Source organism: Botryllus schlosseri, chromosome 2 (genome assembly GCF_051294905.1).
Source record: "Botryllus schlosseri isolate E-star chromosome 2, Bs_hap1, whole genome shotgun sequence".
Taxonomy (NCBI): Eukaryota; Metazoa; Chordata; class Ascidiacea; order Stolidobranchia; family Styelidae; genus Botryllus; species Botryllus schlosseri.
The window spans coordinates 37758267-37777877 of record NC_137237.1 but is presented as its reverse complement, the minus strand read 5'-3'; the positions used below and the strand labels follow the sequence as shown (position 1 = coordinate 37777877).

Here is a 19611-nt window from a genome sequence, read left to right as displayed (position 1 = left end):
CTTCATATATAGAGGCCGCAAATCATAATTAGCTGTGGTGTTTTATCGCTATAACGAGGTATTTGAAAGTCAAAATGTCGATTTACGGATAATATGTATGTGCCAATAATTGCATAAGTTTGGGCGTAAATCGAAACGTGATTTTGCGCCAGAAGTTGAGTTAATATAATCCAGTTTATTCTTGAAGGTGGCGACGAAAGAGCCTCCATTGGCTAGCTGTAGCTTAGATGACAGTACACAACAAAACAAGATGAATAATTCGAGTTTATGAGCGTATGTCTCATAGGTCCCATGGTCGTGTGCCTTTAGACCCACCGGGTGGGGACCAATGATACGTTCAAGCAACAAATTTGGAACGTTCATAACTGTTTCATGAAAATGCGGATATTCATGTAAATATCCGCGATGGGTAGAGCTCGGATCAAAGTGTTGTGAGCCATCAAAAGATCTGCTATTCTTGGCTGAATATTTGAGGGGCAGATATCATTTTGCAATTTTTGATCCATCGGTTCCACGTCTCTCCATACACAAATTTCAGCACGACAACATGGAATGGTCATGGAAATGCACTGATATTTTTGACAAATGTCATTCATCTATACTTCGAAACATTTCGCTCTTTGCGCGACTAGGCAGTTCATGCTAAATGATTTGAAAAAAAAACATTGATACTTGCAATGTTTGTACGTAGTAAACCTATTGAAACAAACAAGTCTTGCGTTCGCCGTTAGGCACACTGAATCGCATCTAGAAGTCACGCTGATGAAATGACTAGAAAAAGAAATGAGGTGAGGAAGATGAATCTCCAAATAATTTTACTTGATTCCTGCAAGGGGATGGGAAGGCACGACAAGCGCTTTTTGAGGGTGTGATGCAGTGGAGACTGACAAAATATTGTTTCGAACATGGGGTCAAAGTGACAGTGTCTTACTTTCTGGTGTCTAACCACCGATAATACGGAAATATTTTTCAACTTTACATAAGTCACAAGTCATTACTCGAGTCGACCTATCACTAACCGAGCGTGAAACAGGGGCTTCCCACTCAACTGTGCTAGCGGGCCAATTTCCTAGCTTCTGAAGGCGCCGCGCGCCGCAGCAACAATATGGGGGTATTATATGTATTACCAAGTATGGCTTATTAGAAGGCACCTTGCAGGCTGGCATTACAACACGTGTATAAAATGTCATTTGCTATTGTGAGTTCACGACAGATATCATATTTCTAAATATTCGAATAAAATTGTTGGCATAGTTTGTCAAAATAATTAGTTATAGAGACCATGCAAGGTTACAAATGCATCGGGTCATCGTAAAAGCTGTCGCGTCACAATTTCACAGCTAGAGAACATTTGACGTACCAATATTATAGGTAGATGTTTTAGAATTTAACAAAGATTGATCTGATATCAGATCATTTGTGCAGTGTAGCCTAATCCGGGTCTCAGGCATATACCGATAAGTAGGCTATTGACCATGTCATTACGAAAATCAAATTAAATCAGCGTTAGATTTACTTTCGAGTATTGCAACAGATCAAAAACAAATTTGATATATTGATCAATGTGCCATAGTAATAGAAATGTCGATTCGCCGAGGAATCCATTGGTGTTACAGCTGTGAATCGTGAAGCGTGTACCACTATACCTACTCGTCACCTTTAATTGGCAATAATAACATGGATAAAGAGTGCCAATATGACGCAGGTTGTAACTGACCAGGGACTATACATCAATAGGGTTAACAGAATGCCAATGGTTGTCATACCGACCTGCTTAGACAGCTTAATACGCAACTCAAGCTACGACCTTTTGATATATTACAATTCCCCATCCAAGTTTGATAATAATGTTACGTCCGTGGATGTACGAAGTCACGGCGTTCCAAGTCACAAGTCCGTTTCTGATTATAACGGGTGGCCCGACTGAACTCCAGTCATTTTTATTTTATCACCCATTCAGTCCGAGTTCGAGTAATTCTACGAAAGGTCGCGCCGTCATAAACAGGCAATGCGACGCAATTGCTAATCTTCCACCGCATGGTACCGTTGCTGTGATAGGAGACGGACAGATATACCAGTGAATGGGAATGTCAAACAATACTGGCCCAGCACCAAATGTTCTTTTTCCATATAATATTCTCTCAATTTGATTCAGTACGTCACCATACGTGACAATATATGTGAGTTGTGACGATATTTGTGGCGTATTGGTGCGAAAAGGATAAATGTCACTTCAATTGTTTCAATAATGGTAATATTTTCTTCGAAATTTATCCTCGCCATTAAAGACGCACATTCGGAACGAAGTGGAGAATCTGTCATGAACACAGTTTTAAATTTTGTGTGGTGTGGTATCAATTATGTCATTAAAACTTATTCGATCATACATGTCGCGACAAAGTATGGCCTTTGGTTAGTAAAAAGGACGAAGTCTATGACGGCTTCCGCATTGAATTCTGCGTTCACGCTCATTAACGAACGATTACTTAAAAATTGCTAGAATTCGACGCCTATTAGGGCATATTTACGCAGTTCGATTTACAAACTTTGTACGTCATCAAAACGACTCCACCAAAGTCCAGGAGTAAGATATTATGGCATTGTGATTCCTACGGTGAATAGCAAAGCGCATCGGCTAAGGAATATACATGATAGATTTGATATCGGCGCAGAATGATTTGGAGGTGTATTTTTTTATTGATATTGATAAAAGCATGCGTTGCAAGACAAAAGAGTACGAGTTCTACCTTTGAGTATATGGAAGATTTGAGTGAAGATGTTGCCATACATTGGATAGTCAACCGCAATGAATTGCTCATTGAGGTAAGTTTGTTTGATTTCTTCGCTCAGCCAGGAATTACTTTCGTTACATATTTGAGCTAGCGCAAATTTCCTTTTGACGCTGTTTTTATCCAGCAAAATACACCATGTAGAGACCTATATCATTCGTAGAATGTACATTGTTGTTTTATACTCTACTGTTACATTTTGATGTCCTAGTTTGTAATATTTGTGAGAGTGGTACGCGACCTCAATATATATATATATATATATTCGAAGAGCTTCTTGGAGGTACAGAACTTCAATATATTGTAATAGTATATTCACATTGAAATGAACCAAAATACTTTCGGCTGACACTCTTTAGGGAAAATCGTCCACAATTAGTAAAGGATAGGAAACAATTGTATATCAAAAATAGTATATTTAGAATCGAAGGTGAGTAAAATTCGATTAGCATTGCGAAACTACGAGCTTTAAATTTAATTGACATTGTCAACTTTATAGCAGTTTTTCACCTTGTTTAACGTTTTGTTCAAGGGGTCAATGAAATTATTTTAAAATGCATCATATCTAAGTCTACTCCATTAAAACAACAAAAAAATTATATTATAAAAAACAATGGTAGAGCAATCAGCTACTTCTTGATCTTAACTTTTCTTTCATCCTTCCGCCTCCAAACCAGCAAAACAAGATCAACCATCACTTTAACTGAATACGTTATAGCTAATTAATCTACAATCATGTTTATTAGTTGTTTTATCTTTATCATTTCATCATTTTAACTACTTGTTATCGTAAAACTATTTGTCTTATTAAAAGAACGTTTCTTAATTCTTTTTTAAATATTGAAAATTGGGGCGCAATTATTTTTCGAATCTTTTCAAAGGGAGATACGGCGTAAAAATGTTGGATACTCGTTGTCTACAGGCTGTCACAAATTTGGAAGTACGAAACCTATTAACCTCTCCGAGATTCTGCATTAGTATTTATTAAAGATAAGCAGTGATCACTATTTGTAATTGGACTTGGACATGAAATTTGTAATTTTGTTTTATTGAACAATTTTGGCGCTTATAGCCTAATCAGGTTATTTGAGCCATGATAATGATTGTTCTAATGTTCATTGTCTTTCGCGTTCTGTACTCTATTCGAAAGACTTCAAGCCACGAACCCATTCATCCTCTATCTCTCTTGCTTGCATGCGCGCTCGTAAGTGTATTTTGGTGCCGATATTCGAAGCTCGACTTCGCTTTATCATCTGGGCTTTTCGTACTGTATATGCATTGCGGTCAGCGATGAGGAGCCCAGATCCTCTAACACAGAGGTCTCAAACTCAAATGTGCTCGCGGGCCAGTTTCCTATTTTTGATGGCGCCGCGGGCCGCAGCACCAATAATTGGGGAATTCAATGTATTTCCAAGTAGGCCTTATTTGACGGGACCTTGCAGACTGACATTCCACACGCACGTAAAATGTGATTTACTATTGTGAATTCACGCCTGGCACGAAAATTAACATTTTTAGATATTTGAATAAATTTGTTGCTGTACCTGGCACAAGTTGCCAAAATAAGTAGTTGTAGACACCGTGCGAGAGTACAAACGCATCAGGACATCGTAAAAGCTGTCGCGTTATAATTTTGCAGCTGGCGGTAGAATTTTAGAATTTTACAAAGAGTGATCTGATATCAGAGCATTGGAGCAGTACAGCCAAATCCGGGTCTCGGGTATACTCCTGATAACTAAGCTATTGATCATGTCATTACCAGAGTCAAATTAAATCAGTGTTAGATTTCCCTTCGAATATTTGAACAGATCAATAACAACTTGAATATAATGATTACTGTGCCATAGCAATAGAAATGTCCAATCGCCAAAGAATCCATTTGTGTTACAGCTGTGAAGCGTAGATTACGACTACTTTATGCTCGCCACATTTAATTGGGGATAATAACATGGATAAAGATACCCAGGATGACACAGGATGTAACCAACTATACACCAAGAGGACAAAATCATGCCAATGGTTGCCATACCGAGCTGATTAGATATCTAAATAAGCTACGAAATGCAAGCTACGACCTTTTGATAATTTACTATTTTCCATACCAGTTTGATAGTTTGTAGCGTCCGTGGTTGTACCAAGTCACGGCGTTCCGCGTCACAAAATTCCTTCTCTGATTGTATCTTTTGACGCAACTCAACTCGAGATATTTTTATTTTATCACCCACTGAGTTCGAGTTCGAGTAATTCTACAAAAGGTCACCCCCAAATCCAAATCACAATTTTCAGTACGGATCATCAACGGGTCATGTGTAACCAATAACCACCATAAACAAGTAATGTCACGTAATAGGTAATCTTCGACTGCGTCGTAACTTTTGAAAGTGATGTAATAGTGAAGTTGATGAGTAGTTTCTGGCCTCTGGAGTAGTTTCAGATCGAAAGTTCTCGAATCAAAAAATAAAATGGTAGATAAATGTTGTTGAAGACTACGAAATCCAAAATGCCGTCGCGGGCCGCACAAAATGGTCTCGCGGGCCGCGTGTTTGAGACCTCTGCAGTCTAACACATAGAAACTTGGCAGAGCCGTTACTCGAACAACCAACCAATGCTGTCGTAACCGTGTCACTTAGCACACTCCGCCAATCTTTTCCCCGAAAATTTGAAAACATTAACAAAGTACTATGCGATATTGCAATGAATCCTGATTCATTATTTATGGATTCGATCTTGGATTTTGGTGTGATAGTTAATGGAGTATAGGATCTACATTTGTAGTAGGACATTAAACTTACCCTTAAAAATTGGGAATACATCTAAAAATATATATACGATCATCTCTATTGTAGTTATGCTTGATGCACTAGATGTTATCTGAATTTGTGAACACTTTAGATGACTGCTCCCACAAACGGATGGATGGGTTTGGGTTTCGCCGAGTCAGGGACGATGGAAGAAGCCGATATCATCGTTACAGGCGTGAAAGATGGTGACATTTATTTAATTGTGAGTACTGATTGATATCCGCGTTTCGGACTTATGGGCAACAACAAAAGAAATATTAATCAGAGCATAATTCGATCACATATGGTAGTGATGTATGTTGCTGATTTGGATTGCGTGAAGTTTTTCATACTAATATTCTGTACAAGTTTGTGTTGCGTTAGTAATGGCAATGCATTGTCTGTAAGTGAAGCTGATCCTCGCGATATATGAAGCGCATAATGTTAACTTCGACATTAGAACAAATAATCCGTTGGAAATTGCCACCGTTATGGGTAGGAAAATTGTGAAGCTTAACAGTTGTATGTACCTTCATATATGTGGTTTAATCGGCTAGTATCCGTTAGCTACACACACATATACACGCCGTATCGTATGCCGACGTAGGGAATTTGAGAAATCGGGTAAAACAGCCAGTAAATTGAACTGCATCGATGCTGATAAATCATGCAGTATAGGATAATGCTATACAGGACACAATAAAATTATGAATTCATTATTATATATAAATAAATTTCTGGAATGTTACCGCGCGCCCACAGCAAATATCAGATATTATTTTATTGACTATTCATATTTTTCGACATAAATTATAATTTTACAGCAAACCAATACGAGCACGGTCAACTGCCGTTCTAAACGTACTAGCAACCCATACATCAATTTAAACTGAACAATCCTTCAATCCTGTGACTGTAGTGACTGTTTTCCACTTATCTTTCGTACGCAAAACTAAGACGGATCCAAATACATTGCAATGAGTATATTTATGTAAAATGAAAGAACGAAAGAAAGCTCGCAATATGCAAATTACATTGAATCGTACTTTATTTAAGGTTATAAGAGATACGATTGTTGATATACAATGTTTTTTCCAATTAATTACTAGTTGCTGACGATTACCCGTCACGAGTGTCAGCTGAAGGTATTCGGTTTCATTTCAATATGAATATACTATACAAGGTTATAAGCACAAGCCTTATAATGAGCTGGGAGTTTTATCATATAATGGCTTCATTATTTTCGACCATACAGCATGATCATGACATCTACGTGCTCTAGAAATAGCGGTAGTATGCAATATGGTAACCCAAATATCCCTGGTTCAAGTTACGCAACAGTGACGTGTCTTCATGGATTCAAATCGACATAATCAACACATAACGTAGGCTAAAAGTGGCATAGTTTTCAGTGATTTCATCGGAATTGACAATTAAATATATCAAATTTCAGCAGCTCCTTATTGACATCAGCAAAACTATCTTCAAAGTCATGCAGTTGAACGACGGATGTGACTTTGGTCACATTCAACATTATATGAACCTTACTACTAAAACAACGACACGTGTCGATTTGTGATATCATAACATGGAATAAACCTTCGCGAACTACACAGGTGCACCTGTGATATCTAAACAGGTATTATCATCATCATTATGACACATTTGGAATATACACTATGCGTAATAACTCTCGGTATCTTCTCATGATGCAGCACAACCGTTTATAGATAGCAATAATATAGATAGCGAGAGAAAAGCGGTTCTCAACCGGGAGTTCGCGAAGCATTTTCAGGGGATCTGCGAAGCCTCTAAATTTGCAAAATGATTAATTACTTAATTTGTATTTCTTTAAATTGGGGAAATCACGAGGCACTTTCACTTCATCGCTGCTAAACGACTCACATCAACAGAATGGACATTTTGCTGGGCTTGTAAAATATATAAGTCGCAGTCGCGCAGGTCAATCAGGGTGACTTCGAAATGTTTGCAAAACCCATTTTCTCCTGTGATAGCCTATACGTAGCCAATATTCCGGAATAACTTATAAAGATGAGCTACATCCTTGACTATCATACCCAAATGTCTCGTCGGAATCGGAAGCGTTCGCGTTATTATTATGTTCGCCATCATATATATTGGCGGAAATGTATTTTCGGCACTCGTTCATATCAAATCGAAAACGCAGATTTTCGAGACAAAATCACGGATTTCAAGAAATGCAGCTACACTGCTACAGAAATCGCCTTCAAATAATAGTCCACCCAATTTCTACATAAATAGTATGATGATTTTTGAAGAAAAGACATTTTGCTGCTGTTTATCACTAGCCTATACGGTTAATATTTGCACAAGACATATGATGGTTTCGCGATAATTGAGCAAGACGTGCTCTAAAATTTTGGGGGTCCGGGGGGAAGGGGGGTGTCCGTGAAGGTTCAAGAGGGGTCCGCGAACACAAAAAGGTTGAGAACAACTGAGTTACAGCTTAGTAAAGCTCATGTTTATTTTATCACGATAAAATATTTATTTATTACAAGGATAGAGTAACTTACGACGATTCTATGTCGTGTATGTATACATAGATAAACCAAATATTGTAGTTGTGAATGCTATTTTTATAAAAATGATTGATTAAACACGGTCACTTTTCATCTTCCGTGTTTTAAATTCAGCCATGGACAGAAAAGAGCCCATTCCCGTGGTTCAAATCGATCATTTACGAAATAACTAACTTATCTCTGTGCTACTAGCAGTGGCCGTAGTATTAGAAGTGTTTGCAGCAGGATATATCCCAGCGCAAATGAATCGTTTCCTGAAGAATTCGATCGCGCTACGTCTGCAGCGTTGCACTTCCTTCTTAATTTCGGTCGACGCAAAATAATACAGGAACGGGTTGAGACATTCGGTAACGCGAAGAGCTGCGTGCGGCGCGAAAACCAATAACTTGAACAAATTCGGCCCATGACTTCTATCGACGAAGAAGGACATTTGTACACCATAATTAATGCCGTAACCCACCAGAAAGGTAATGATAATGGCTTTTAGTTGAAAAAGGGCGTGACTTTCTTTTCTCTTTGACGACTTGCTGGTAGATTGGGAAATGCAGGACGTTCTGCGGCGTCGCAGAAAGATTACAATCGCTATGCAGATGCCGACGACTAAAGCCATAGGTATTAATATTCCTATTGTCACCGAAATTATAGTAGCCACATTCAACCACACTAACCCCTTCTTTCCGAAAGAGCACATGCTGCCATAACTATCATATATGAGCTGCGCTTGCAAGAACATTGGCAAAATCATGACTGAAAACGAAATAAACCACGATCCCAGGATTAGCTTGCGACACGACTGTACAGACATACCATCACGGCGAGAATCTAACGCGTACACTAAACTTCGAAGTCTGATTGCGCTCAGCAGTAATACATGTTGTTCCGTGACCATTGAGGTTGCGGTGTCAAAGGGAAGTGTCGTGTAACAAAATATCCACGGCAATTCGTACTGATGCCAGTTCAGATTAGAATATACATAGAAAGGACTGTTTAATGCAGATACAAGATCAGAAAAACTGAGGCCGGTTACGATTAACGTAAAGTTACTGGCTTTGATTCTAAACAGGATAATGATCATTGCAATGTTTGCAATCACTCCAGCGACTGTCAGCATTCCAAATATACTCCATACTACAACGAGCGCATGCGGGCTAATGTCTGATGATGGTGTTTCAATGCTCGAATTTGTCGTGATATTTTGAGGTAACGAAGGCGAAGTCGTCATGAATCAGCCACCAAGCGGAAGAACGAATCTATAATGTGCTAATGGAATGAGAAGTTAGCGCCTTCACAGTCAGTACCTTGCTAAGTAGCCTAATCGAAATACTCACACGATATTCAAATTTATCGCCTTGGGCCGTCTCGAGTACCACATATGCGCTGAGCTCCATCGGCGAAGTATGGCATCTTCAGCACGGATATCAGCTTCATTTACACCCTCATCGGAATATATTTAAAATCAATCAGCAAGAGTCATGCGCTTTCCACACTCCTGATATAATTAGATATCTATAGCTGAATTAGTGTGTTGCGTGATGATGTCTTGGAAATTGTATCTACTCCAGATCACATTAAGCTAAATTAGCACATGTCAATAGATCAATCCTTTCAAAGATTTTGATAAAATCGAACATCAATGATTTTGATGCTATTCTTATGCAATTGGTGCTGGCAATGCTCTCAAGCCAAATATAATTACATCTATTACCATAAAATTGCATTCGAATGATGATTACTGCGAAAATACAGATTGGAGAGATATCGAAGCGATATATGCAATTAATGCATGATTCACACTTCAAGTCATGGCTTACCAACTCCAAATGGGTATCGGACCACTTTTTACAGCTTGGTATGAACCGCCGGCTGTGAAGCTGGGGACATGGGAAAAAGTCACATCTGAATAGAAATGGCCAAAATCGAATCACAGCAAACTCGAATCGGATACCGAATATGTGACTTGAGTCTTATCGATCACCATGTTCCAATGTCATTTTATTGAATGGAATTTCTCGTTGGACATTAATTAATCAAAACGAAATTAAAATCCGTTTGCTCAGATTGACAAACTTTGATGAAATGTCAATATGATACATGTCTATAGTCATCATTCCTAACTGCATATAAAACTGATTTCTATCAGATGGTCGAGAGCAATTCAAGGAGCATATGTGACATCCAGGCTTGCACGTTAAACACTAAGCCGATATATTTGATGACTCGTGAGCAACTGACATTAGCATGGTCATGTTTTGCTTTAGTTTTAGACTAGACCAGGGGTTCTGACACCGGGGTACGCGAGAGAATTTACAGGGTTAAGCAGAAAACTTTTCTACAATAGCGAGTTTAACGTTTACGTGACAAATCAATTCAATTAAATACAATTCAATTTATTGCTAGGAATTCCATCATTTCAATACACCATATAAGACTGCGATACAATGAAAGATAGGAAGGTCACGAAGCGACTTGGAGTAGTCTTCGAAATCAGATACATACCTGATCTATGCTATATAAAAAAGGCATCCACACTGAATGAAAAGTAAAAGAAGATATTATCAACGGACAGGTGATACAAAAGATGTCATGTGTCAGAGGGCGAGATCGATAGGTCAGGTCGTGGTCCGGTGAGGGCTAACTAGTATTGATGCAGCAGAAATGATTTGTATTTTGACTTGAACGTAGACATGTTCGATGACTGTCGAATATCCGGCGGGATACTCTTCCACAAATCAGGTCCGGCATATTTGATAGAGCGATAATATTTTTGTCCACCGTATGATGGTTCGACGACGTGGACGAGCGCCGTACTGATGCACTTTTGATACAGACGTAAAGAAGTCATTGAAGTTTTCGGGGCCGTGGCCGCCGTGGAACTGATACATAAACTTGGGAATTTCTAGTTTCCGAAAATGGTTTATGTTTAGAACACGGAATCTTTTGAGGAGTGATTTGTGGGACACACGTCCTGGTCCCGTTGGGGTCCTGGCTGTGATACGTAGAGCCTGATGTTGTAGTTTTTGCAGCGGTTTCAGTGTAGTTTTACTGGCAGCCCCCCACAGATGATGTCACATTCTAACTTCGATTGGAATTATGATTTAAGAGTATCAGAAGGACTCAGACTGGCATGTAGTCTATGAGGCTGTAAAACCGACCACAGTTCTGGGATAATTTATTTTTGCGATCGCATCGTTTATAAGGCTTAAATCGTTATGCTTTTATATTGCCGTGTAACTTTATTCACTTTATCCTCATTAATTGTAGCGAATTTCTATTTCTCTACTTTCAAGGTGACGAGACTTATTCCGTAGCCTACTATGTACTTCAAATTAGTTTTACCAGAACCAACCGCAGTCGCCTACATGTACAATTATATGATTAGCAGGCTATAGCTTATCGGACTGGTCTAGTATGGTAATAGCGTATCCAGCATTTACGGGTGTGTCTTCCCGAAACACTTCCAAGAAAAGATTTACTTGTGGAGTGGCGACCAGTTCATAAATCACAGTGAAATAATGTTTGGAGTTGTAAAGACGTAGGTTGTTGTGTTAAGTTTCTCAGTTGCTTGCACTTTATGAATCATTATTTTAAGGGGTACGCCATACAGGCAGATAATTTCGAAAGGGTGCGCGCTGCGCAGTCACAAAGAGTTTGAGCCCTGGACTAGACTATTCTGAGCACCCGTGTGTTTGGATCCTTTCCCACTATACGTCAATTTACTACGATAAATCCCTCAATCCTGTTTCACGTTGTGCAGTTGTGCAACGGTGGCCTTTTCCATCCTAGTTTCGTTCCCAAAATGGGACACACATAAATACATTGCAATGAGTATATTTATGTACCATGAAAGAATGCACTTCACTTCACTTCACTGCAATATATAGTGAGGGCATCATTTAAAATATTTTGTATTTTAAATCTTACCCGATTAAAAATGTATAACAATAAGGTTATAAATATATGCATTTTGAAAACCGGTCATAATAGAATAATTCATTTCGACCATGTACCGTGACGTTAATTTGCACAAGAAGTCATTAACACGTAATTACATATTAAATGACACTGGCATAATAATCACGAATAGGTAGGCCTACTTTAGGACAGATTTTAAAGAAATGTGTTTCAATTACAATTCCATTTTAATTCCAATCCATCTTGCTCTCTATATCAACAGATAGTACCTCTTCAATATAAGTATACAATATAGCACTTGAGCAATGTATGTCGTAGACATGCGTACAATTGAAACAAATATTGTGGCCTCAAGTGGTCTTTTTACATACAGGTGTTGATTATGGCTAAAATCAACAACCCTTGAATCAGGTTTTAAACAAATGTGTTTCGAATACAGTTTCATTTAATTTTAACCCTATGTATATAGTCAGGAATAGAAAAAGGAATCGTTTCCGTAAAACAAATTCATCAGTTAATAATTGCTTAACCAGTCTCTTCATTACTAGCAATAGTTGTGATAGTAGTAGTAGTATTAGTAGCAGTCTCATTTGCAGCAAAAATGAATCGTTGTCTGACGAATTTGACCAAGTTTCTTCTGCAGCGTTGCACTTCCTTCTTAATTTCGCTCGACGCGAAATAGTAGAGAAACGGGTTGAGACATTCGGTCACGCGAAGCGCCGCGTGCGGCACAAAAACTAATGCCAGGAAGAGGTTCGGTGCGTGACTCATATTGACGAGAAAGGACATTTGTGCACAATAATTGATGCCGTACCCTAGCAGAAAAGAAACGATGATGGCTTTTAGTTGAAAAAGCGCTTGATTTTCTCTCTTCTTCGACATCTTGCTGGTAGCCGGAGCAATGGAGGATGCTCTTCGGCGATGGAGTAAGAAAACGATCGCTACGCAGGTGCCGACAATCAAAAGTATCGGTACTAATATTCCTATTGTCACCGAGATTGCTGTAGCCACATTCAACCACACTAACCCCTTCTCTCCAAAAGTGCACATGCTACCATCATCATCACTCACTTGCTGGGTTTGCAATACCATCGGCAAAATCATGAGAGAAAATGAAATAAACCATGATACCTGGATCAGTTTGCGACACGACTGTACGGACATACTATCACGGCGAGAATCGAAGGCATACACTAAACTGCGAAGCCGGATTATGCTCAGCAGTAATACATGTTGTTCCGTCACCATGGAGGTTCCGATGTCAAACGGAAGTGTCGTGTAGCAAAATACCCATGGCAATTCGTAGTGATTCCAGTTTAGAGTCGAGTAGATATAGAAAGGACTGTTTAATGCCGACACAAGATCAGAAAAACTAAGGCCGGTCACGATCAAAGTGAAATTACTGGATTTCATTCTAAGCAGGATAATGATAATTGTGATGTTCGCAATTATTCCTACGAATGCTAGCATTCCAAATACACTCCATACTACAGCAACCGCATGCGGGCTGATGTCTGCTGATGGTGTTTGAGGGCTAGACTTTGCCGTAAAGTTTTGAAGAAACGATGGCGAGCTCGTCATGATTCACCCGTGAAGCGGAAGCAAGAATCTAGAATTTTCTAAAATAATGGAAAGTTAGCTCCTTCGCACGCAATAACTATTAGTAATCTAAATACTTACACCCTATGACATTCAAGTCTTCGGGCCATGGCTGAGTACACCATAGACGCTGAGCTCTTTCTTCAAATTATGGCTTCTTCAAATTAGAAGTGCTTCATTTATACCTGGATAGGAATGTATTTCGAATCAATCAGTTTTACTCTGTCAATAGCGACATTCGTGAGATCATTAAATACATCTTCTGGCTCAATGATTATGATTCAATATGATTGCTTATAAATTGTATCAACTACAAATTCACGGATGCAGGTATCATTTATACCCAGATAGGAATGCATTTAGAATCAAACAGCAACACTGCAACAGTCACCCGTAGAGTGTTCGCATGATCATTAGATACATTACAGCTCAACGAATATGATGCATGGTGAATTGATGATGGCTTAAAAAATTTGTCTACTCTAAATTCCATTAAGCGACTTTAGCACATTTATTTGATTTATCCTTTCGAAGATTTAATGAACCCAAACATAAACGACGTTGATGCTATTGCTACCCACTTGACCCCTAGAATGCTTCAATAAAATTGCTGGTGTTACTCTAAATGTGCCGTTGAATATTCATTAGGGTGAAATTACATGAAAGTAGATTGGGCAGGAATGGAGACGATGTTAGCAATTAATACATGCAATCACACATCAATCGAGTGCTTGCCAACCTATGGCCACTTAAGTAATTAACTTGTGCACTATGCTCCGAAGCCCCATTCCCCACCTCTAGTCTCTAGAACAGTGGTTCTTAACCGCTGGAGATTTTGAAGGGGGCGGAAACGCTGAGTGGGCGATATGGGGGGCGCTGGGCTCAAGGGAGCGATATGGGCGGTTCTGGTCCACAAAGCCTTGGCAGCTAAGCACCACTCAACTCAAATACCCACCCATCCACACTAAACATTGGTTCTCAAACTTTTTTAGACACACCTCTTTATGATGGTGAAAAATTTCGCGCCCACCCCCTTATCACGATATCACAACATATTAAAAAGAGCAACCAGCATGCTAGCAATCCCGACGGATAGTTTGATAACATGGAAGGTTATGGTTGTTAATGAGAGAATTCTGTAATATTAAAATGAGACAATAAACAGAGCAATAAAGTAGAAGCTGGGGTTGAATCGTGCGAAGCGCGAAAAATTTTTTCATTTATCTTCAGCTTCGCGCCTCCCTTCAGATGCATTCACGCCCCTCAGTTCGAGAACAACTGCACTGTGATGTATATGGGATAGTACAGAGCTTGTCTTGATTGCTGCATTCCGAACAGTGTGCAGCTCAAATAGCCTTGATATTGAGCGAAGTTTTCTTAAATTCAGCCAGACAGAGTGTTTCGTGCTCGGTAAAAACTAAAAGGACGGGTTTACCCCAACTCCAGTATACAAATATTTAGTGCTCTAAACCTTCTTTGAATTTCAGCTTTCGGCTTTCTCTTTTTGACATTCATCCTTTATCGGTTATCGATATGATGAGTCATATAGTAATCGCGAGCACTGATTGACTTGTTTTCGAATTAGGGATTTGGAAACGCCTCACGTAACAATTTGAAACACGTAGCCTATCCGACAATGGCCACAAAGAAGGTTTTACCTAAACTATATTGAAATAGTGATTTCTTGTGAATATAATTGTTACTCAATACTTTGCCACATTGCCTTTATTTTGCATCTGGATTACGCATGCGAGGTAGCTTACGTATATAGGCAGCGTAATCGTGGCATATGAATGAACAGGCTTCAAAGTAAACGAATTACCTGTTTAGGCTACTGTTTAGTTGGTACAGCCTATGGTTTTAGACCATTCATGAACATTCAAAAAGCAGGTTTAATTTTATGAATTCCAAGCAACCTTTCGCGGGCCGCACAGAATGGCTTCGCGGGCCGCATTTGGCCCGCTGGTCGCGCTTTGCCCAGGCCTGGCTTAGAAGATGTATCTACTTCAAAATCCATTAGGCTTATTAACACATATGGAATGACTATCATTTTCAAAGATTTTATTGAACACAAACAATCTATTTGGCTTATATACGGCGCAATTGCCTCTCAACATACTCCTAGGCCGAATTTAATTACAAGTGTCATTTCACTTTTGCAGTTGGCTATCAATCAGGATGGAAGTAGATTGCACAGTAGGTGAAACGATGTTCGCAACTAATAGATGTGGTCTAAAGACGATACAGAATATTGAAGCGGAATATTTATATCGAACCTATTTTTGCTGTCACCAAGAAGCTGAGTAACAGCGACTCATAATTTTGATTTCACTTCGAACTCCGAGGATCTCTCATATAGGCGACCTCCCATACCCGAAGAGAAATCCAATGCTTTCCGGTAATAATCCCGGATCTGGAAACTATTTTCAACAAATTACAGCACCAGATGTACGTAAAAATAAAATTTGTGCTGTGCCACGTACAAAGGTCTACGTTTGTATCAGAAATGCCCATGTCGATCGGATCTGATTCCTTTTATTGATATTTGTTCTTCCATATTGTAAATCCACGTATGCAATTCCTTCAATGAATTCTATGCTTGACTGCGACTTGATTAAAAAATTGGCGTCTTCAAGTTATATTCTGTATTAGCAAGATGAAATGTATGCACTATTTCATGTTCGTTTTATTCTATTCTGTAAGGATGCTCACTCCGAACGAAATGGGGTACCCGCAGTGGACCGTGTTCCGAATGTCGAATGGTATGACTTTTCTGAAAGAGGCTCCCGCACCACAGTGACTTTTCTGCGGATACTTGATACGGGTGACAAGGATGATGCTATGATTAAGGCATGCCAGAATGCGTGAAAATTGTTGCAATCGTCACATTTCGTACATGTCTGTCCATTTAGGAAGGAGCTACGACTGTGATTTGGGCGTATGGAGATAATGACTTACAGGATGGAACCATGTCACCGAGAGATTACCACAATCGGAACAGAGGTATGAGAACGATTCATGATCAATTGATCATTAGGGATGGTTCGAACTCCTGAGAGGTTTCGGTTCGTGTGAAAATAACCTTCGATAAAAGTTGTGCTCTTGAGACGTTACAATGCTAATTGCCACACAAAGCACTGTGTTGCATCTCTACCTGCAAAATATGTTGTCCGGGTAGTAGTTGCTAACGTGAGTAGTCATGTGTCACTGGTGTCAAAGCCCCGTGAAATTCCTATAATATCTTGGCGGCTGAATAATATTGGGATACAGTGCCGGTTTTCGGTTCACAAATATCTTTTTCGTACCCAGTTTTTTTGTTTCTTTGTTTATTGAACAATGTTTGGCGTCTGTTCAGGTCATTTGTGCACGATAATGAATGTTGTAATTTTCATTATTTCCATGATTTTTGTACGCTTTACGGACGACTTTCAATCAAGTCACTATCCATTCACCATTCTCTCTCTCTCTCTCTCTCTCTCTCTCTATTTCTCTCTCTCTCTCTCTCTCTCTCTCTCTCTCTCTCGCTCTCTCTCTCTCGCTCTCTCTCTCTCTCTCTCTCTCTCTCTCTCTCTCTCGCTCTCTCTCTCTCGCTCTCTCTCTCTCTCTCTCTCTCTCTCTCTCTCGCTCTCTCTCTCTCTCTCTCTTCCATGCGTACCCGTCGGTGTCTTTTGCTTCCGATTTTCGAAGCTCCACTTTACTCGATCCGTCTGGGATTTTCGTACAACATTGCATGCGTTGTGAGATCAGCGATAAGGACCCCAGACAAACCTCCGACTTACGGAAACTTGACAGTGCCGAGACTAAAAACAACAACCATTGGTGTCGCGACGGTGTCGCTTAGCACACTGTGCCACTCGGTTATCTTCCCACCCAGTATAGTAAGGATGTTTAGAAAATGTTTTGAAGCCAGGAACAATTTGACAGCGCTAAAACCAAATGTCATTTGCAGTTTGTTCAGGAATGACTAACTGTAACAATGACTAACTATGCGCGAGAACAAAAGCTCACGATCTTCTTATGATAGCCTAATTCCAGGTCAAGCCGTCAGCGGTCATGGAGGTGAGACTATATACTATTAGCAGCCTTAAGAGTGTGATATCTCCAGCAAAGTATCCAGAATCAATGATATCGTAGTTTCTTTTAGACCGCCACCAAATTTGTCTTTTTTTGGCATCTCGCGACCCAAGCATAGCACATCGAAATAATGCATTTTCAATGTTCGTATGATACAGCTTTACGGTTATATATAAAATGATAGATTCAGATAACCAGTTGTACGCAACGGGTAGCGAGTGACGCAGTGTGCTAAGCGACACCTATGCTTGTTGCTGGTTCGAGCATCGTTTCTTCCCAATTTCTATGCGTTGGAGGATTTTCTGGTCTCCTGCAATTCACTGCGATTCCAGTGACCAAGAAAGCTCAGAAATACCAGTGAGCCGAGCTATAAGTCGGAAGCAAAGATAAGATGAAAGACGCATGGGAGAGAGAGAGAGAGGAGAGTGAGAGAGAGAGAGAGACTGAGACTGATTCGTTGAAGAGAAAGCGTACGGTCTCATATTAATAAAGAGCTGTACGAAAAGCAGTTCTGAGAAACATGTGTGACGAAGGCGATTTCAAAGTGATGGTATAGCGATTATTCGGTTTTGACCATTTCAACAATCGTGATTATTAAGATCGAAGGTTTTGGCCAGCCAGCAACGGTCATTTACTGCTTAGGTTTTAACATCGCCGGTTTTTTCGTCACCACACTTTGTCCAGATGCATGTTCTCATGCTCTCATGCCATGTCTTGGCGTGTAAAGGGTCGGCCTGAGATACCTGTGTGTAATAATCCCTCACCTGCATGTTGCACACTCCTACGTTTGGGTCGCGGTCCATACTTCAAGAACCTCTGTCACCCGGGATGTGTAGTCGGTTCCTTTCATCACCGACTCCAATTCAGACTCCGATTTAGGGAACTTCAAATTCTCCGACTCCAGCTCCGACTCCGTCATTTTCAAATTCACTGACTCCGACATTCCTGTAGATCTACTTAAAAAATCACGTTTCTATTCAATTTTTAGACATGTTAGTTGACAAAAATTATGAAAGCTGTAGTCACAAAAAGAAATTGACTTTGTGATGGTCCGAAAACATAAAAACTTGATAATTTGTGCAACTGCAACGGCACTTTTCGGTGATATTTGGTTCGATTTTAAGGCCCTAAGGTGCAGCTAGACTCGCAAAATTTTCAAATTGCGATATTTTATAAACAGACAATCCTAGATTCTCAAAAATTGGTGTGTAAGTTGTTCATACCCAACTTCATATACTGTATAAATTTCAGCATTTCACAATAATTCCTTGGGCCCAAATCGGGGGGGAGATTGGTGAATCGGACGGGTAGCACGGGGAAACGCCTGTCTCATCGATGGATGCTGAGAGATTCTAACCAAGGCTTCATAAAGTGTCCTGAGATCTCTAACCACCTGCTGAACTGCTTGAAACTAACGAATTTTCGAAAAAATTACCAAAATATTTGTTTGGTACCAGTACGGTGCCAAATTTTCAATTTCTTTTCATAAAATTCAGATCATAAGTAACATAGAAGGTACACCTAAACTCCTATAGCAAAAACAATAAATTCAGCAGGTAGAACAGTCTTACTGCTTGTACTGAGCCAAGTTTGATCAGGATTGAAGGTCTTCTGATATCAAAATTTCCTGTCCCCGTGACATCATATTACGAAAAACTAGAAATGGGAGAAAATCAACTTTGAAAATTGAAAAATATTTTGGTGAAAAAGTAAAGCAGGTATTTGAAATTTGTTGCTTTCAAATGCTGCAGGCATGCTTTAATCAGTATATAGCCAAATTTGAAGACAATTGAATGTGCCTAAATGCAAAATAAGTCGTATAAAGTATGATTGATTTGATGATTTTTTCTCAAAACTGCCATACCATAGTCGAAAAATTTGCAAACCTTGAACTAA

At 39.5% G+C, this 19611-nt stretch overlaps 1 protein-coding gene across 1 annotated transcript in view; it reads left to right on the top strand.

Annotated features, from left to right (window-relative positions):
• Window positions 1–2551: 2551 nt before the first annotated feature.
• Window positions 2552–19611, top strand: part of LOC145459898 (uncharacterized) — a 76969-nt gene continuing 59909 nt past the window's right edge. Inside the window, exons 1-4 of the mRNA XM_080338408.1 lie at window positions 2552–2823; window positions 5682–5792; window positions 16345–16491; window positions 16554–16644. Of these exons, the coding sequence (XP_080194534.1) occupies window positions 2674–2823; window positions 5682–5792; window positions 16345–16491; window positions 16554–16644 (499 nt within the window). The 5' untranslated portion in view covers window positions 2552–2673. The remainder of the gene's footprint in view (window positions 2824–5681; window positions 5793–16344; window positions 16492–16553; window positions 16645–19611) is intronic.